Source organism: Myodes glareolus, chromosome X (genome assembly GCF_982192425.1).
Source record: "Myodes glareolus chromosome X, mMyoGla1.1, whole genome shotgun sequence".
Taxonomy (NCBI): Eukaryota; Metazoa; Chordata; class Mammalia; order Rodentia; family Cricetidae; genus Myodes; species Myodes glareolus.
In genome coordinates this window covers 112703436-112724959 of record NC_142053.1, presented here as the reverse complement: position 1 = coordinate 112724959, position 21524 = coordinate 112703436, and the positions used below count along the sequence as shown (strand labels likewise).

Genomic DNA, 21524 nt, shown 5'->3' with positions numbered 1-21524 from the left:
GAATATTAAAAATTATGGTCTCTAAAACAAGAGCTGCATAATAACACCAACTGACATTCCAGCCTGGATGGGGGAAATTTCACAAGGTCCTATCCCTAGATGAGAAATTGGAGGCAACTGATGGTTGTTGAGAGAAGGGGAATCACTCTTTGCTAGGGACCAGCTCCCCGATAGGTTATTCTGTTCCAAGTGGTCAGCCCCAACCTCCTGTATATATGCACAAGCCCTAAAGGGACTCAGTAGGTCATATATATTATTGAAAAAATAAAAATTTAAATTATAAAATGAAACATTTCCCCAGCCATTAAAAGAAATGAAGCTGTGTGGTTTGAAGGACTTGTTTTGTAGTCTAAGACAAGCATGTGTTTTCTCTCACTTGTACTTCTTAGAATATATATATATATATATATATAGTATATATATATACATAAAATCATATATATAGTATCTATATATACATAAAATCATATATATATATATATATATATATATATATATATACACACACACACATAAACCAGAGGAACAAATAGACTAACAGGATGAGGAAGGGTTAAAACAAGGACCGCAGATAGGGAGGTACAGTAAGAAATATGTCTAACATATATTGTATAATTGTGTGGAAATGTATATGTGTAGCATGGCAACGTGTATGATGAACGCATACAATAAAATTAAACTACTACTAATAAAGAGGTTTGAATATGTCCTCTCCTAGAATACTTTATTGGGCTGTACTCCCCCTCCATTTCTTTGAGATGATGTGAGATGGTACAACCAATGCCTATGTAAGCAGATGACACGAAGGGAACAGTGGGGGCATTGTGACATAGCATTGGGCACCATCAGCCAGGTTACTTGAACATTAGCTGTGTGGTTGTGGTACCATCCCAGTTGATTTGAAAACCAAGGTAATAACTTAAATGTATATCGGGGATGGGGTACGAGCGGTTGAGTGGATAGTATAGATACTATATGGAGTGATGGTTCATGTGTTAGGCAGTATAAACAAGAGGAATTTCAACATGCTGGTCTGAATGATGCACAATTGAAAACCTGTGAATTATTTCCAGACTTTCTTCATTGAATGGTTTCACAGTGTAGTTGGCCACAAGCGACTGAAATCATGGGAAGTGAAACAGTGCATAAGAGAGAATACTGTATGTCTTTTACCTTTTTACTTGGATTGAAAGTAGGAACCCTATTGTAAAATTATTTGTGATGGCTGTTGCTTTCAGAAACCTTTTGAAAATAGTTTTTGTAAGTTTCAAACATTTTGGTACTATCTTTTAAAATCCCTATCATATTACAAACTGTTAGCTGTTTAGATTAGTTCTAATTTACTTTTATCATAGATAATATTGACATAAACTTTATTTCTATAAAATAAAAAGATATTTATGGGTGTGAGTGTTTTGCCTGTGTGTATGTATGTGTACCATGTGTTTGCCTGGTTCTCGTGCCAGTCAGAGAAGGTGGTTGAATCCTCTGGAACTGGAGTAAGTTTCAAGTTGGCAATGTGGGTTCTGGGAACCAAACCCAGGTCTTCTACAAGAGCAGCAAGTGCATTCTCTGAGCCGTCTCTCCAGCTCTTACCTCTTCATAATTTTAAAAAAAAGTGTTTGAAGGATAATATCTCTTCCTTAGAACTTCTCCAGTGCCTCGGCCTGTGCAGCCTGGATAGCCTGGATAGCTAAGACTGGCGGGGTGGGGGGGGGGTGGGGGGGTACCAGGATTGAGACACGGACTCTTCTTTTCAGGTGGAAGAACAGCAACCTTTACTTTACCCAGCAACCTTTTAAACCTCTACTCCTTCTGTGGAGCCCCACGGTCCAGAAAGAACACAAACATCCTTGTCAATTACAGACCACAAGGAAGTTTCCTTGCTGGTCAGGGGGAGTGAGGGCAGCTGGATCACAACACTCCAGCTTTCGGTCTTTTACTTTATAAATCTGTGTTTGCTTTGTTCAACACAGTATTTGAAGGACTTATGTGCTGGCTGGTTTTATGTCAACCTGACACAAACTACAATCTTCAGAGAGGGAGCCATCATAATATCAGGTTGTTTCAAGCCTGTAAGACATCTTCTTAATTGGCAATTGATGTGGTGGTAACACCGAGGATGGTGCCATCCCGGGGATCATGGTCCTGAGTTCTATAAGATAGCAGGTTGAGTTCTATAAGATAGCAAGCCAGTAGGCAACACTCCTTCACGGTCTTTGCATCAAATCTTGCCTTCTGTCCTGACTTCCATCAATGACAAACAGTGATATGGAGGTGCAAGCCAAACAAACCTTTCCCGCCCCAACTTGCTTGTTTATGATGTTTTATCTTAGGAATAGTAACCCTGACCAAGACAACTTCTTTTGCATTTTATAGATGTAAGCTTTACATATTAAAATAATTAAAGCAATAGTTAAAAATTTAAATGTATGCACAAAGAATAATTTTCAGGGAAAAAGTTATTTTTCAGACTTAGGGATGAATACTAATGCCTCGTGGATGCTAGGGAAGCACTGTATCACTAAGGTACATTTTTAACAGTGGGGAAAAGCTTCTCATAACCTGATATTACCTATCTCTCTCTATATGCATGTATGTATATACATATGGATAAATATCTGTCTATATCTATGTAGATATACATCTGATATGCCTTTCATTTATTTGATTAAGTAATTCACTATTTGTATTGCTACATTTATTATTATTACTATTATTATTTTAGGCAGGGTCTCTCTATATATCTCTGGCTGTCTTGGAGCTTGTTTTATAGACTAGGCTGGCCTTGAACTCACAGAGATCTGCCTGCCTCTGCTTCCTGAGTGTGGTGATTAAAGGTGTGCACCATTATGCCCAGAACCATATTATTTTTAAAAGGAAGTTTGCCAGTATTCCTTGATGGTTTTAAATCCCAATGCTTTCAAGATCTTGAAGTTATTCATTCGCACATTTGCAGAGTTCATTCAACATCTCTAATATTTTGTTCACATTTTATTGAAGATGTATATGTTAGCTACTTTTCTGGTTGCTTTAGTAAAATAAGTTAACAAAAACAACGTAAGGGAGGAAGGAACTGTTTTGACTCACAGTTTGAGACAGCGCAGTATGGGAGCAAAGGCTTGGCAGAAAGAGGTAGATGCTGCTGCTCCATTCACTTTCGTCATGTTGTTCATTCAGCCCAGGACTCTAATCGGGGAATGGTGCTGCTCACATTTGGGCGGATTTCCTGTCTCAGTTAACCCAGTCTAGAAGCTCCTTCATACACAGGCCCAGAACCTTGTCCTCTAACTGTTTATAATCCCTAGGAATTTGACCATATTAGCAATCATAATGTGTTTCTCCTAAAGTCATTCTTGCCCCCCATACTTCTAATAGTGTATCTGCAAGTGCAGATGGGTTCATGTATGATTGCTTTATTTGTGGTAACAATGTTCATCATGGAGAACATACATGCACTGGATGCAAACAGCATAGCTTTTTTTTTCAGCATTTCAGAAATATGGCCTGAAGCTGCCATGCTGAGGAAGGAATTACAGACTAGACACAGTATATCCGAGGCAGATGTTCTTCATACTGAAGGACTTCATTTTTTTTTCACAGCAAATAACGGCCAAGGTCTGCACTTGCTTGAATGCAGAATGTATTTTACCCTTTCTTTAGACAATCTCATATCACAATGAATACATTGGTCACACAAATTAACCAGTTTAACTTGTGAAGAATGTGTACCAGGTTTTAACTTCTATTTATCAATTTTGCTATCTCACCCACACCTACAATGCTATCTTGAGAAGCTTCTAGCTTGCACAAGAATTGCAAGGATAACTCAACAAATGTCTTTGGATTCATTACCTTACTTCACTAAATGTTTTCATTTTAACATGGTGGCTTCTCCAGATGTATTCATAAATGCATAAAACACATATATGCAACTCCATATACATATGCACATACATACACGCCTCTGCATAATATATGTAGAATCATATATATAACACATATAAACACATATATAAACATATATATATATTAGTACTTATACATATATTTTAAATGAACTATTTGTAAGTTGCAGACATTAGGATCATTCTGAACTATTTGTAAGTTGCAGACATTAGGATCATTCACCACAGCTAGGGTTAAGAAAAGGTGAGGGGGCAAAAAATAGAGGTTGAAAAGCAATTATTTATTTCGTGTTTGTATTCTCACTTGTATACACACATGCACATGCATGCACCCCCTGCCATATATGGCAACTTGCTGGAAGTTGTTTTCCTACTTCCACAGTGTGGTTCGCTAGGATTGAACTCAGATCATCAAGCTTGGTAGCAATCACCTTTTATGAGCTGAGCCATCTCACATATCTAAGTGGGAACAAAAAAGAAGCCAATTTCCAAGGTAAATTCTATAGTATAGTTTTTTTTAAAAAATTCTATACTAAAGCAAAGAACCTACAATAATCAAAATATAAAAAATAACTTAAGCAAGATAGGCTGTTGTTTGTTATTTATGATTCTTCATTATTGTGCAATGTGCAGAGTCACATTTATATTCCCAAATGACAGTAAAGAAGATCCCAGGTTGTTGCTCCAGGGAGAGGGAATTCATCAACCTTTTCCTACGTGTGGAAGGAGTGGAGCTGGCACACTTCTTCCTTGGCCTTACAGTCTCATCTAGCTCTGCCCCAGTACTCCATAATATGTTTCCCAAGAACCCAGAGGTTCTCTCCCAGACCTCAGAGCAGTAATGAGAGGGAGGAGGAAAGATACGGTGCGCTACAGTGTACCCCGCAGGCAGATGTACCCTTCCACGTTTGGGACACTACGCTTTTTCTGTCTTGTTTCACCATTCAAGATTCCATTAAAGATCAGTCAGTCATCAAGAATCTTTATTCTTCTCTATTCTAGAAAGCTCTTCATTTTCACTTCTGTCTTTTGCGCCCTTGCTTTTTTATGATCAAACATTTTTTTTATCTTTTCTTAACTTTTATGCAGTGACTTTTTTAAACATTCATGCAGGAATATAATGTTTTTGGATCCAATTGACTCTCCTTTTCCTCCAATTCTTCCCCTATGCCCTTCCTTCTCTGGTTTCACATCCATGCACGTACATGTAGAACAAAGCAACCTCGCTGGTTATTAAATTAAACGAAACAGAACAGACCTACTGGTACAGTTTTAAGAGTCCAGTCCCAGGGTTACATAGGCAATTTTACCATTTGAGTTCACCTCAAGAATACTCCATTATGTTATTTAAAATTATGTTCTTGTTTGACTCTTATGGTACTCCTTCACGGACAGGAAGGGCTGAGTGCTGTCTAAAGAAACACCAGAGTTCTCGGCTTGCAGCACTTTTGTCAACAACAGAATGATAGAAACTTTGCCGAGAAGCAGGTAATTCCAAATTAGAGAAGTCGAGTGCCTCTGGGTGCCTAAAGGATTTGCACTAGGAACATTGCTGGCTGATTGCTTCTGCATCAACCTTGACTGATTAGAAGGCTCCCCTGCTCCTCAGCTTCAGTCCCAGCTTATGTCTATTTGTTTTTCTTCGATCTTGAGATAGGACTTTGCTATGCAGTCTTGACCTCGTACTTACTAAATAGCCAATTCAGGCCTCGAATGTGGGAATCCTTCCACCTCAGCCTCCTCCAACCTGAGATTTCAGGGGTGAGCCGTTGGTGGTGACTTTCAAGAACCCCCATATTCTCAGAGGTAAATGAGCTAGTAATCTGTAAGTGAGATGTGATTTGATTATCTAAGTGAAGATGGGGGCACAGACACCATCTCCTGTAAACAATGCCACTTGGAAGGAATGAGTATGACCCTGCCAAATTTCACTGAACATAAGCACATGCGCACGTGCAAGCGCGTGCGCGCGCGTGCACACACACACACACACACACACAGGTACACACATACACTGATGGGCACAAGGGCTCACTATGACTTACTAACACTATTGATCTCTTATGGCTTATGGTCAGTCATCTTATTTTCGATAGTCATAGCTCATACATGTATGTATGCAGTTCAATTTTTTATCATAATAGATCTCTAAAATGCATGCAGCTTTCTTGTAGGGAACTATTATCAAGCAGTTGGAAGTCCAGCTCCCATCTTATTTGCTAGCAGTGCCTATCATAGTAAATACAATGAGAGGATTCAATGCTGGTAAATTCCTTCCCAAGTGCGACAACCTGGAAATGTTCTTTTCTGCCATTTTGAAACTTAGATTTGACTGTGGGAAAATAGCATCTTATTCAAACTGAATTAAATGCAAGAAAGTTGGACTCTGAAGATTTTAGTGGGAACAGATGGTAATAGTATCCAGCTGCCCCAAGATAGCCCTCTGTTTAAACCCCTCCTCGGCCTTCTATGTTGGAAGTAAACTTTTCACTCTCTGCCAAATCCGTTTACTGTTCTGCATGTCTCTGCTGATACAGCACTGGAAGATTTGCATGCGTACCACCTTCCCTGTAAATTCTGAAACCAGAGATGGTAAGCATTTTGGCTGCATTTATCCCAATTTTCAATGAGCAGCCACTCTTTAAAACTAAAACTTTTATTGAGAAAATTACAGCTTCATGTATAGTTCCAAGAAATAAGGAAACAAGCTCTCCTGTGCACCGAGCCTGCCTCAGTGGGAAGATGAGACCTCTTTGCGATGGTATGGTAACACATCCCCATCGGAAGTCAACATCCATGGCCCGGGCAGATAGATGGCTCATTGGGTAATGTGGTTGTCATACAAGTATGAGGATCTGAGTTCAGATCTCCAGCTCACATATAAAGCCCATGCAGATATGGAGGTTTACCTGTACTTCCAGTGTTTGGTAGGTGATGATAGAGGATCCCTAGCGCAGGCTGACTGTCAACCCTAGCTGAATTGATGAGCTTTGGGTTCAAGTGGGAGACTCTGAACCAATGCAAAGCAACCAAGAAAGGTACCTAACGTCAATCTCTGACTTCCATATGTGCATGTACACACATATACATTTACCCCCACACATGAACACATGCATGCACACAACATACACACAACATACACATACGTGCTGAAAAAAAAGAAAACATTCATGTAATCTACTGATCTTTTTAAGTTTCCTATATTTACTTGTGTCCAGCTATGTATGTGTATGTCTTTGGTTTCATTTAATTTATTATATGTGTAAGAACATACTTTTAAAAAGATTTATTTTTAAGTTTTTAAATTTAGATGTATATGTGTGTCTATGTGTGGGTATTTGAACATGAATGACAAGAGAGGCGAGAACAGGGCCTTGGAGCTGGGGGTGGGTTACAGCTCTGAGGGGAAAGGTTTCTCCAACACAAGTGTTACAGCTCTGAAGGGAAAGGGATCCTGGCAGTTGGGGGCCAAGGAATACTACAAAGTCATGTCACACATATCAAACCTCATGTAGGAGATTTATTGAGAAAGATGCATGAGGGTGCCTACATCTGCTCAGGCAACAGGGAACTGAGCAGGAGGTAGGCTAATGTAGGCTTTCTTTGGGGAGGAGTTCTCCAGGGTGATTTCCAGAGTAGGGATTGGTGAGATTTCAAGCCAAACCCGAGAACTGGCGGGGTTTCAAGATCAGGGACTGGTGGGTTTGAGTTCAGGGATTGATGGGTTTTTGAGCTCAGGATTGGTGGGTTTGAGCTCAGGGATGAGATCAGAGATTGGTGGGGTTGGGCAGGTTTTCAAACCCGGAAGTGGACTCGGACCTTTCAACCTATGAGAGTTGCAGGCAGTTGTGAACTGCCTGATGTGGACATTGGGAACCAAACTCTGGTTCTCTCCAGCCCCATAAGAATGTAATCTTTAGTTAGTATTTCCATTCTTTGGAATCTCTCCACTAGAGAAGCTTGCAGATAGGCCCAAAACAATGTGTGCAGAAACTGCTTACAATGTGTATCTCACAGTCCTAATGGTCACATCCTGCTAGCATCATTGGGGAACAAGGAAATGCTCTTTTTTTATATTTCAAGACAGGATTTCTCTGCGTAACCCTGGCTGTCCTGGAACTCATTCTGTAGACCAGTCTGGCCTTTATCTTACAGAGATCCACCTGCCTCTGCCTCCCACGTGCATTAAAAGCATGTACCATGACCACCAGGCACAAGGAAATACTTTTATCACAATGTCAAATGCAGTGGAGAATAAAGAAATGAATATATCTATATATGGGACAATAGAAAGCTTTCCAGACTAAAAGTAAAATCTATAGGACAGGATGATAGTAAAATTACTAAAGACGTACAAGGGTAAGTGTACGTATGCACAGAAATGCATTAAAAATATGAAGGATGCCGCCGGGTGCCACAATGCACACCTGTAATCTTAGCACTCTGGATGTGGAGGCAGGTTTGCTACTGGTTAGAGGCTTGCCTGACTACGTACACAGTGTGCTCAAGGTCAGCCTGAACCACAGAGCCATCTTTTATCTGAAAAAGCAAACAAACAGCACGCAGTGGTTACAACTAGTTACAAAATGTTTCAACTGAGAACCCAAACATCTCAAACAAACAAATCTCTAGCGTTTGGAAGCCAGCCTGTCCTTGAGAGTAGCTCAGAGACTTTTGGGGATAAGATAGTCTCTTCAACCTGGAGGAGAAGGAAAGTGGGGATCTTTCCTGAGCAAGTGATGTGGAGCATGTAGTTTCTTGGTGCCGGAGAATGTCACAGATGGTGAATAGATGCGGGGCAGGAAAAGCAGCAAGCCACTGAGGCCAGGAGGCTCTGCTTACACCAGGCTCCTTTCAAACCCATTGACGGTGGCCATATGAGTGATTGCCTGGAACCAGCACCCGGGATGAAAAGTGGAAATAGAAAAGTCACTTGTACTGAAAGCCTAAATCCTCGTGTCGGCCAACTGAGCGGACCTTAACAAAACAGCTCTCTTCCCAACCGGCAATTGAAAGACAGTGGGTCTCATTCACACCTGTGATCCATTTCTCTAACCTCAGCCACCCAGCAGTTATATACAGGTAAAACTAAAGTGTGTACAGGAAGGGCAACATAGGACATGGCATGAACTTGCAGCCCCCCAAAGAGGAAAGCAAGTCCTTTCTGTCCCTCTCCACCTCTACCCCTTGCATTTTTGTAACATACAGACACATTTTTCCATAAGACACTCCCAGCAAAATTGAAACCACATGTGCAGATGGCCAGGCTGGGCTGTACATGGTCCATGCGAGCAGTTCCTCTGAGCTCTTGCAAAAGCAGCTGTCTCGGTTCTTGGATGCTGGGGCTTGTCTGAGACGCCCTGAAGTAGCAAACAGATCTCAGGAGTTTGAACAGCGGCCTCCTACACAGCCACCCAGCTCCCTTCACTATCCAAAAGTTACAAAGTATAAATTTCTTTCTCTATAAACTTTAAAGCTTGCTCCCTGATTGGTCTCAGTTTAGAAAAGAAAGGGGCGTGACATCAGCAGCTTTGCAGACTTGAGGTCTGGGGGGGGCTGTTGTGGACTTTGGCCAGTCTCCAGCCTGCTAGGTGGAGTGTACGTGTGTGTGTATGCATGTGTGGTATGCAGTGTGTGTGTGTGTGTATGTGTCGAATCTGTTTGACCACAGGTAGTACTCACATAGCCCTGCCTGTGCTGTTCTCTGCTGCAGACTGCCTGGACCAGGACGTGTGCAGTTCAGCCAACCACAGAACTGGAAATTCCCAGGGACACCAGGAGCATGTCGTTCGGGTTTTCCTGAGCAACTGAAGTGGAACGGAGTTTGCTGGCCTACGAGAGTACCATGGACGGTGAACAAGGGGGCAGGAGTGACAAGCCAGGAGGCTCTCCTCACCTCAGATTCCTTTCAAACCCATTGATGGGGGGTGAGTCATGGAAGACGTGAACTCGGAGTGCTCGGGAGATTGGCTAATGTCAGGAGAGAGAAGAGATATTGACTATGTCAGTGGGTCTTTCTGTGGGATACCCATAGGGCAGCTACTAGATAGACGTTCATCCATAGGGTCCTAGTCTGCATCCCTAATGTGGTTATTTAAAAATCTACCTTTATCTGTAGAGTCATAAAGGTGAAACAAAATTGAATTATCTAGGGGCATTTTCTAGGTGAAAAGTTTTGCAGCAAGGAATCATTCTTTTGTGGGTTAGATGTATTACTTATTAAATAGGAGGTTGAAGAGTTACTTATAAACAGCAGGGGTTTGGTCTCCTGTGCGGTCCAGGTTGGCCTTAAACTCATTATCCTCTTGTCTCAGCCTCTGAAGTTCTGAGATTACAGGTGTGTGTGTGTGTGTGTGTGTGTGTGTGTGTGTATGTATGCATGTATATGTGCATCACCATTATTGGGTCCTATAGGAGCATTTAAATTGCTAAAACACTTCTTTTTGTTAAAAATTCTCCTAGACATTTCATATTTGGTGAGGCTGGGCTTGTCAGGGATGCTGGCTGATTGATTGACATTAGAAAGGAGACTTAGAAAATACTGAAGGGTTTCCCACAGGTGTGAAATGCACCTGTTGAGTGACACACTGCACGTTGGTTGGTGGAGAGTCTCATGAAGTCACTCGCTGTCACTCCTCTGTTAGCACTCAGCAGGTTCAAGATGAAGCAATTCTGGGCCTAACCGTTCAAGGAGACAGTATTACATTCAGTTCACTGGTGGGCTGCCCAAAACACTTGTCTACCAGAAGGACAATAAACAGGGGTTCTAAAGTCCCCTAGGACTTAATACTGTCTTTCTGCCCCGGTATGTAAAGGGAAAACGATAGAAGGTAGACAGCACAGATGCCTTCCATCTCTGATTGAGGAGGCCTGCACATTCTTCTTTGCAATTTTCCTTGCAAACTGTGTCAGCCCTCAGTGCTGAGCAGAGCATCCATACACGAAGACAGAGCTGAATTTATTAGAATGTATAGAGCACACACTAGGAGTAGTAGGGAGGTCGAGTGGCATTGAGATTCACTGTCAAAAAAAGGGGGGGTTGATAACTATAAAGCACGGATCCTCTCGTTGTTGGAAACGGCGAATTCAGGAGCATTCTGAACAGTCACTCCACAGCAGAGGCTTCTGCTTTTAGATTTGTTTGTATGTGGGGAGAAGAACTAGCCACTTTCTCCAAGACGATATGCTGCCGGCTGTTCCAGCTAGGACGGGAGTACCTTGGAGTCAATTTTGTGAGAATTAATTTGGAGAGACGGAACTGGATGATGAAGCACACACGTGTGTGTGTGTGAACATGAAAGTGAGTGCATGCACTATATACCTGCATGTGAAGGTGGCGGGCACAGGCCAACATTGGGTATATTTCTCTACTGCTCTCTATCTTGTTCCTTGGAGACTGTCTGTTTCTCATTGAACCTGGAGTATACGTTTTGGCAAGACTGGATGGCCAGTGAGCCCCCAGGATGTGCTGTCCTTGCTCCTCTAGTACTGGGGATAAAAGTGTCTGCTCCCATGCCTGGCTTTTTCCCTGGATGTTGGGGATCTGAACTCAGATCCTTAGAAGGCAGTTTATTCACTGAGCCATCTCCACTGCCACTGGATGAGAAAGCTTTCAAAGCTATGTGAAGTGGTTTAGGCTTTGCGAGTTGGGGAACTGGAAGTCCTTGATGGTTCTGAAGCAGAGACCTGTTGATAATGAAGACTATGAGTATATTAATGCCTCCAAGTTAGGATAGGTTAATAACTTCAAGTTAGGATAGATTATGGCAACAAACTAGTTCACTGGTTCCACATCCCTCAGCATCTGAGAAGAGTTGCTAATAGGAAGGGTGACACTGCTTCTGAGGAAGTGATAGGACTGCGGTGAAGTCTGGGTATCTTCATTCTCAACAGGTCCTAAGTGATGCTGACAGGGATTGTCAGGGTCCATGCTTTAAGAACCACTGCACAAAATCAGGCAGTGGTGGCATACTCTTTTAATCCCAGCACTCGGGAGGCAGAAGCAGGCGGATCTCTGTGAATTGGAGGCCAGCCTGGTCTACAAGAGCTAGTTCCAGGACAGGTTCCAAAGCTACAGTGAAATCCTGTCTCAGAAAAACAAAAAACCCTTAAAACTAAAAGAACCACGGTACAAATCCCAGCATATAGCTGATACCTAGGTCAGACTAAAGAAAAGATGGAGAAAAGGCTTTAATTTTAAAGAAAAGAGAAATCATATTGTGCAGCTTGATGCACTATTGTGGCAAACCAAGAGAAAGCATCCTAAATTGTGACGTTTTCAACCTCAGTTAGGTTTGACAGAGCTAGATAAGAGGCAAGTTTGAAAGGGTGCTGGCTTTGGAGTGGGGTGACGAAGGATGCAGAGTTCTCTCCCTCTAGCTATGTTATATGTCCATGTTCCTGTATGCGTACATATGGGTGTGCATGTATATATGCATGTATGTGTGTGCGAAGGTCAGAGGTCAGTGTTGTGTGTCATCATTAAATACTCTCTTTGCCTTAATTTTTTTGGGTCATGGTCTCTCACTGAGCTTGGAGCTTGCCAATTAAGTACGGCTGGCTAGAGAGCTCCAGGGATTCTCTTCACAACCATCACCCAGCACTGGGATTGTAGACACATTGCTGAATTTTTTTTTAATGTGGATGCTGTGGATTTGAACTCATGTCCTCATTCTTATGTGGCACGCTTTTTAATAAGTTGACACTCTCCCTAGCTCGCCAGAGTTCTATTTTGGACAGAAACGAATGAATCCACAAAGCCTGATGCTATGGGGGCTAAAGTTGGAAATGAATGCAGGTTGAGTACAAGAAGCCTCAGAATGTTCTGCGGAGGGCTTGTGGCTGAAACCCAGGGAATGGAGAAATTTTCCAGTGGCCAAGAACTGGCACCTGGGGGCATCAAGGATGTGGAATCATTAAGTTGAGCAGAAAAGCAGAATGGGACTTCTGATGCTACTAGTCCATGCAGCCTAAAGGGTTAGCAGCTTTCAAAGACACAAGAATCACAGGATAGATGCCCAGACACTTGGACATAGCTGCTTGCTTACCTCCTCCTTCTTTGATCCAGGATGACAAACTCCCTCCCACCTTCCACACCCAACAGAACCATTGCACCCATGCAGCCCTCCTAGGTTTTTTCCCCCTCTTCCCTAATAGACATATTTTGCTCTCTGCTTTGCACCAGGGGTTAAAAACCACCCCACAGCAGTAACTTGTTACATTTGTTTACACTTCTGAGGCCTTGACCTTGGTAAAGTGTGGAATGAGGAACATTCAGAATGTTGTTTCCAAAGTTGGCTCCAAGACACTCAGCTCAGTTGTAGGTACCAGCTGGCTCAAGGACACATCAGAGGGAAGTCTAGGACCGGGTAGGAGTCCTTTTCTCTGCTCCTTTCTCTCAAGGAAGGGAGAAAAGGATGGGAAGATGGAGAGCCAGTTCTTTCCAGAGATTTAGTTAATGCTTGAGTTTGCTGTCCCAGGGACAGGGAAAGAATACCATTCCTCCCCTGAAAGTACTTTGTTAGGAACTGAGTTGTACCTCCCAAAAGATACTTTGAAATCCTAACTTGGCTTTGCACTTCAAGAAGAGACTGCTATTGATAAATTGAGTGGCTGCAGGTATAATCACTAAAACAAAGCCTCACTGGCATGGCTTGGATCCTTAATCCCTGAAGACTGGTGTTTCAATAAGAAAAGGAGAGGGAACATTCAGAGAGACTGATATGAGGCAGGGGCAGAAATTAAAGGAAGGCATCTACGAACCAAGGGAAGCCAAGGATGGATGTCCAGTATTAGAAGCTAGAGAAGGAGAGGAGGGATTCCTTCCTGAGACTTGGAAAGGGCGTGTCCTTGCTGAAACTGTCAGGCTTCATTTAGACTCCCAGCCTCGACAACAGCAAGAGAATACATTCCAATTGTCTTAAGCCACCTAGTTTGATGTAGTTTGTCACAGAATTTTAGGAAACTAACTCACATTGCTTGTAAACACTTCACAAAGTACATTGAAGGGAAAATTAACCTCCCTAATTCCATCTATCCTCCATTTATTAGTATCTCTCCATAAGTTTAAAGCAACATATTTTTTTAGATTTAGTACTTTTGTATGTGTGTGAGTGTGTGCCTGTGGAGGTCCCAAGGACAATTTGTGGGCATTGGGTCTCTCCTTCCACCACGTGGACCCCGGGGATTAAACTCAGGCCATTAGGCTTGGTGGCAAGTATCTTTACCTGCTGAGCCTTCTCTCTGGCACAAGTGGGTTTTCATTTGTTTGTTAGACAGGAAGCTCATACATCTGTAGGGAATTCTTTCTTTACAAGATGGAACCCATCCTATTAGAAGAGAATTTTCACATTTAAGCAGAAAGCAGGCAAGAATGCACATAGAAAGGACGTAGTTTTTCTCTGCCGATGGGTTGGTTACTTTAAGATATTGTGGCAACTTGGCAGAGGATGCTCCGAGGGTGTCCTCTCTGTGTAAACAGAAGAGGCAATAGTGTGAAATTGTGGAGAGCAGAAGGGAGGAGGGTCCAGAGATGGGGAAGAGGGGAAGAGGGGAGGAAAAGGGGGTGGATAATGGATGGAATAGATATGACCATCTTGCCCAACAGGATTCATGTTCGCTCCACCCTCCCATAATCAGAATTCTTCTCCAATGCTGTAGTATGGGCTCATGCCACCAAATCTGCCTTTGCCACGTTCCAGATACTCCAGTCTCTTTAGAGCAACTCCCTCCTCCCACTTTTGACCTTGTGAGATGTTTCCTAACGTGGACAGATTTATGCTCCTGCCCCACATTTACCAGAGTTCTTTGAGCTTTTTTAATAGCTCTTTTCAGAATGCAGCAATTAGTGCACTTTAAATCTCTCCTGAAATAATGGAAATCTTAGAAATTGTTCCAGAAAGCACAATAACAGTGAAACGACAACCTTCCTAATGTGCCACGGGCTTGATAGAGACGCTCTCCTTTTCTCGGATAAGTTTAATGGCACTAATTGGAGGACTCGTGGAGTAGTTTTGTCTTGAGTGTTTCCAGCGTTAGTTCACTCATAAGCTACAATGCTGGATCCATGCTGTTATCAGCGACCTCATTTGGCATCCATTTTGTTTTTGGCTGTAAAACCAGATATAGACCATAGTTGAACAAATGCTATTAATGAGTATTCAATATGCCAAGAGTGTGTACAATCTGTTGCGTACAATGACTCTCGAATTTCAAAGACTGTGGTGGAGTTGATGTAAAAGAGGTATTGTGGCCTTGAGTCTCCCCGTTATCTCATGGATAGTCTTCTACCAGGACCACCGTCCATGGTCTGATAGGAACATAGTCCCCTCTTCTGCTTGTTCTGTTCTTTCTAGTTGACAGTTGTCAGGAAGTGGGTGAGGTTGCCTTCGGATTTTATGGGCCATACATTGAGCCTGTAGCTCATTGCTTACTTCAGACATGTGTCTTGGAAACTCCTGGAGAAGGGTGTTCTAGGTCTTTCCTGAGTTGACTGTCACACGGAACAAAACTTAGCCTTCCTTCCCGTGTTTTATAGAGCAAAGGGTGTGTGGATTATTTCTATGCTGCAACATGATGGTGTTTGATTTGTCCTCACTTTCTCCCCCTCATCCCCTCCTTCCATCTCTCCCTTCCTCCCCCTTGCATGTGTAGTCTGTGCTGTGTCAATGCTAGAAAAGTGTTAATGTGTTACTCTTACCAGTATCAATATTTAGGTTTTTACATACTCCGCTGTTCTGAGATATGCTAAGAGTAGAGGCCTCGTATGCACTTAAGAAAGGTTTAGGCTAAGCTTAGACCTATGTTTTTCTTCTGGGCAGAAGCACGAGCTTAACAAATGTTATATCAAAATGGCTTTGGAGTTAGAAGGGTAACCCCTGTCTATTGTTGATGGAAATACATGGTAGGATTTGGAAAGTACTTTGGAAAGTACTCTCAAGAGGCTAAACATAAGTCTCATTTTTGTGTGGGGCGGGTAGACACAAACAATTGAAAATATACATCTATCCCAAAGGTAGACAAGAATGTTTATAACAACATTATTTCTAGCCCCAAAGTGGAAACAACACAAATTTGCTTCACCTGGTGAATGAGTCAATAAAATGTAGTCTATCTATAACAATAGTTATCTGACTAAAGACGGGATGAAGTGCTAATACATGCTACAGGGTGGACGCAGCTTAGAGCATACTGAATTAAAGGCGTCAGTTCCAAAGAACCACATAACATGCAATTTCACTTAGAAGAACTGTCTAGAATAGGCAAATCCTTAAAGACAAGAAACAGATCAATAGTTTTCAGGAGTTGGGGCAGGTGCAGATATCTAGTGAATGTTAATGGCCGTGAGGCTTCTTCACAAGGTAATGAAAATGGCCCGAGATCGATTGTGGTGTTGGTTGCACAATTCTGTATTTATAATTAAAAGCATTGGGTTATATATACTTCCAATGGGCAGATCATATGTAAGTTTTAGCTCAATGAAGATGTTCACTAACTAACCAGATGTAGATATTAGTATTGTCAGCCTTGTGGTGTGTTCTCAAATCATATTTTATACTTCTAAAAGATGCAGGCTGTCTCTGTTGCATAAATGCTGAATTCTGCATGGTTTCAAAGCATCCATTAGACTTGGTTTTGGTCTTGGGGGAGGAGCATCAATCTGTATTTGCTGTAACAAAGAGGAATAATGTTTCTTTGATGACTAAGTAGGAACTGAGACCCAGTTTGGGGCCTTCAGTTAATAATATAGTTGCAACACTTTAATGACATCTGGACAGAGATGTAATTTAGGCCCTAAATGACCTTCCTGGACTGTTTAGGCTGTCAAATATAATAATCTTAGACAGCATTGAAAATGCAGAGGGTTTTGACAACTGTATTTCTTAGCATCTGAGTGCTTGGAAGAAAAAAAAATAAGCTAATCATGTCACACTCAGTCATTGGTGTCCAGTTGCACATGCACTAAAACTACTTTTCAAAACCATCCTCAAGATAATGTCTTTTCTCGCTGAGAGTGTTCTGTGAATGGTGTCCTCCATGATCAGCATCCAAAGGATGGGATTACCTGCAGTGTTATTTTAATTCAGCATCCAACCTTTCTGTATTTATAATCTGAAATTAAAACTCCCTAGAAGTGATAATGCGATTCCTGTGAGAATGAGGAACCTCTGTGAATGCTGTGAGGATAGGTACCTAGTTCAAGATTTTGGAGCTAGGAAAAGCCATTTCCCTTAAGGTGTTTTGTCTCCAGACCTTAGTGACCCCAGTACGAAAGCACTGGCTGGGCTGCATGTAGGCGGCCCACACGGCGTCCTTTCATGTACTAAATGCTTAATGAGTCCATCTGCAAGGATGGTAATTTGCTCAATGGGACAGATTTGCCAGGGCACTGATGGCTCCAGGTGGCAGGCAGCCCTCAGCTAACACGTGTTAGGTACAAAGTGTTCTTGTCTTCCCCTTCGTGGTCTTTCAGTCTGCCAGGCATTAGCAATTCCCCTTGCTCTCAGGCTCTCTCAGCCTTTAACAGCCCTTAAGTGCCCATGCAAGGAGCAAGGAGCATTAGAAAGCTGCACCTTGCCTGCGTGTTGTGTGCTCATCAAAGCAAGGCAGAGCTTGGAGTCGATGCCGACTCAGGCAAACCCTCCCCCATTGTAGCTTCCTGCATCTGGTTGTTCTGGAAATCAGATGCAGCTTGAGATGAGAAACAAATCTGGTCTATGCCGCATTCAATTATATTTATACTTAATTAGACGGGCAGAGGAAAGCTTACTGTGTTGGATAGGATTTACGGGCTTCTTTCCTGAAAATTTGTATTCCTCTTGAATGAGAGTAGACCACGTTTGCTGTTTTAAATGCAATGCTTACGGACTGTAATCAAGACACTGTTTAGTGTCACGACAAGATAATAATAGTAGCTAATATGTATTGAGCCATGGGTAAGTATATTTCTGTCTTTACCCAAAATTAAACCGAGCGTCAGAGTTTGTTCAGGGGGCTGCTGTTCAGAAGAGGTCTCCTGGGTCAGAATTCACAATGTTCTTTTAATCACATTAGGACATTTGTTAGAGGGGAGGGCCACAAATAATGTCACAATTTCAAGGTTAGACTGAATTCTGATTTGTGCTTAATATTGGGACAGACGGTAGCCTACAAATAGATACAGGTTTACCTAGATTGGATTCCAAGCCTAATGGTGTATGTAATTATATGATTGCTACTATTAGTGCATGCTACTGTTTGCTGAGATGTCTAAGTTTGTGTTTCGTGCAGGAAGTGAGACTGGCAACCACAGCTGAACTCGCTAATGCTGGTAATTAGCAAACCTCTCACGTCACTAAATGACTCCTTTGCCTTTGAAGCCAGTATGAAAATGGGAGTTCAGTCATCTACCTGTCATTGCAGCTTGCCTCTTTAAAGTAGTAATTTAAATCAGAGTTGTTTTGAAACGATGTATAAAACCAAAACCTGTATGCATTTATGAGGTACTGGGTAATGGCTTGATCCATGTTGAAACCATGTTATGGATATCTGTCTCTTCAAGCACTGATTGTTTCTTAATGCTAAAATATCAACAGCTTTATAGCTTTTTGATACCTGTATCAGGCAGATGCTATTTAAAATCCAAGGAGCAGTGGGCCATAGTGTTTTGTTCCTCTCTCAAAGAGTGATTTAGTATCCACTAATCAATCTTCCTTATCTTTTCTCTCATCCTACTCCCCCCCCCCCCCGCCTCTGGTGACCACTGGTCTCCTCTTCATTTCCTGCATAGGAGCTAGATCATGTTGGACTTGTTTTTGGTGCTTGGCTTCCTTCACTCAGCACGTGAGCATGATGTAACCCATTCCTCTCTTTCCATGCAGATGTCGTGTCTGATTGGTCACCTCTGCACGATGCTGCTATCCATGGACACCTGCTGACCCTGAGGAACCTTATCAGCCAGGTAGCTCTAAAAATAATAATAACAGTATCAAGTACATGCCATTGCTATATATCAGACTGAGAAAAGAGAAATCACAGAGTGATAGCAAGATAGAGCTTTCCTCAAGCAAAGTCAGCAAAATGAAGTGGATCTCATTGTAATAACCATTTCCTCCTTTGTAGGCTGTCACAACGTCCGTGTTTTGTAAAAACCTAAGCACACAGTGGGAAGCGTGCTAAATAGTTGTTCAATGACTTACCAGAAAGTGGTAAATTATGTTCCTGTCCGTTTTCTAAATAAACCGTGTTCTTACATTTATCAGGGGGAGATGGTTCAGTCAGTAAAGTGCCCACTGTACAAACATGAAGACCTAAGTAGGAATATCTGGAACCCCCCCACACACACACAAAAAAAACCCCAGCAAATATTAATCTGGGCACAGTGGCACTATAACAGCACTCAGAGCGCAGAGACGAGCAGATCCCTGGATTTGCTGTCTAGGCGGCTGATGAATGCTGGGTTCAAGAAGAGATCCTGTATCAAAAGAAGAGGTGGTGAGCAAAAGTGAAAGATACCACTAGTTTTCTACCTCCAGCCTCCATGTGGACACAGCACACGCATATGTGCTCATACAGAAACACACACAGAGACTTGTAACACATGAGCAAATTCACCTTGCAAAGTGTGGATTTTCAGCGGCAGCAGCTCCGTCTCTCAGGGGGATAATTTCTAGAGCCATGATTGGTCATCATACTAGAGTGGCGCTAATGCATCTAGTGGGTCGAAAGCAAGGAAGGTGTTAAGTGTCCTGCAGTACATAGGACAGCCCTTGTGTCAAAAATTAGGCGGCTCTAAATGTCAGCAGCACAAGACTGAAAATCTCCTAGTGTAAAATAAATGCTTGAAAATGTCCTTTTATATAGGTGATATTCAGTGATATTTCCAGTTTGGTCAAATTTCCAGTTACCTGTGGCTCTTGACAGTTTGATTTTAGTTTTCTTCTCCTTAGGTGCAATTTGCCTGTACTTACCAATTTTTGTCGGCTTTAAATTATTAGAATCTTTTACACACACCCTTTAAAAAGCAGTTTAGATTCTAACAAAGTCTTTGTTCAAAAGGTTCTATTCTCTAAAATGTTGCTGTATGATTGTGAGTGCTCTCTCTCTCTCTCTCTCTCTCTCTCTCTCTCTCTCTCTGTGTGTGTGTGTGTGTGTGTGTGTGTGTGTGTGTAGAACTAGGGATGGAACCCAGGGCCTTGCCCAGGATAATATAGTTTGCACTTTTGCAAGCCAGAAAAATCTATGGACACACTATCAAAGAAAAGTTTCAAATACATAAAATATAAATCAGGGAAAATTTATCAAAATATTGAAACAAATGTGTGATTTAACAACATATGGACTTTTAGATTGATTTGTTAAAGTTTTAGTTGTGATTTTGAAGCTACCACGATTCTAAGCAGGGTGACACGATCTTAATAATTATGATTCACTGAAAATATCCGTGACAGCTATGGATGATAATGCTATTAATTTCAGGACACACAAAAGCAGTTAAAATAAAAGTCAATTCAGAAAACACCTCAATTTGATGGACCTATCTAAAATAAGAAATTTGTCCATAAGTATTTTATTTCTAACATAAAATTTATATTACCATAAGCTACTCTATTAAGACAGTTTTGGAATCAGCAGCCTTTTAGAAATAGATTCTAACACACAACTCTAGCAAAAAGATGTTAGACTAACATTTAACATTCCGGTAAAATGAACTATTTATGCTAATAAGATAATATGAAAAGTTATCATTGATGCATTTATTTATCACTTATTTTATTTGGGTTTTGTCTGTTTCATTTTTATTTGATGTGTATGGGTAGTTTGCTTGTATATATCCTTGTATCCCATGTGTGCGCAGTGCCACAGGAAGACAAAAGAAGGTACTGTGCCCTTTGGAACTAGTGTGATAGACAATTGTGAGCCACCGTGTGGGTACTGGGAATTGAACCTGGGTCCTCTGGAAGAGTAGAAAGTGCTCTCCACTCCTGAGCCATCTCTACAGCCATATGTGTCACTTGCTAACAGGAAAGGTGCTTTTCTACATTTGGTATTTGTATATTTACTGACCATTAATTTAGAGCCATGCCTTTATCTAAATTCTATGAAGGCAGTTAAGTGAGTTCTCATGTTTGGACATCAGTCACTGCCTTTATAAAATGAAACCTCTAATACCCACCTCAATGTCCACCTCAAAACTCTGGAATAAACACTCATCCCAATAGAGTGGTAGTAACCATGACTTCTTGCGAATGTTTGAGTTAGTTGACATAAGCTTGACTTGGCTAGGCTCAGCTCTAAGCTGTGGCACACACATCTTTCTTTGACCTCTGGCTACCCAAGGGATTTTCTCTTCTTGGCAAAAGGCTGTTGCATAGCAGGGCAAGTTAAATCCTCCAAGGATGGGATGCTTCCAATCCTGGTTTATGCCACATCTGCTAACATTGAATTGGGTGAATCAAATCAAAGGAAGAATATATTTTGTCAACTATGATGTCCATACAGCAATGAAAGTATGTAGGTGAATCTGACCAACACATTGACCAAAAGTGGCAAATGCAGAATACATACTTCCTGGGTCAGTTAATGAAATGTTAAACACGTGAGAGAAAACTGAATGTCCAGTGTTAGACGCCAGCTCCG

At 41.7% G+C, this 21524-nt stretch overlaps 1 protein-coding gene across 4 annotated transcripts in view; it reads left to right on the top strand.

Annotated features, from left to right (window-relative positions):
- The first annotated feature begins 817 nt into the window (after positions 1-817).
- Asb9 (ankyrin repeat and SOCS box containing 9) overlaps positions 818-21524 on the top strand; it is a 39192-nt gene continuing 18485 nt past the window's right edge. The window contains exons 1-3 of one of the 4 annotated variants that reach the window (XM_048446185.2): positions 818-911; positions 9622-9835; positions 18767-18846. In XM_048446185.2, the coding sequence (XP_048302142.1) occupies positions 9754-9835; positions 18767-18846 (162 nt within the window). In that variant the 5' untranslated portion in view covers positions 818-911; positions 9622-9753. Of the gene's footprint in view, positions 912-9311; positions 9507-9621; positions 9836-18766; positions 18847-21524 lie in introns of those variants that run through there. The other 3 variants (XM_085684550.2, XM_048446186.2, XM_085684549.1) reach the window with 3 other exon arrangements.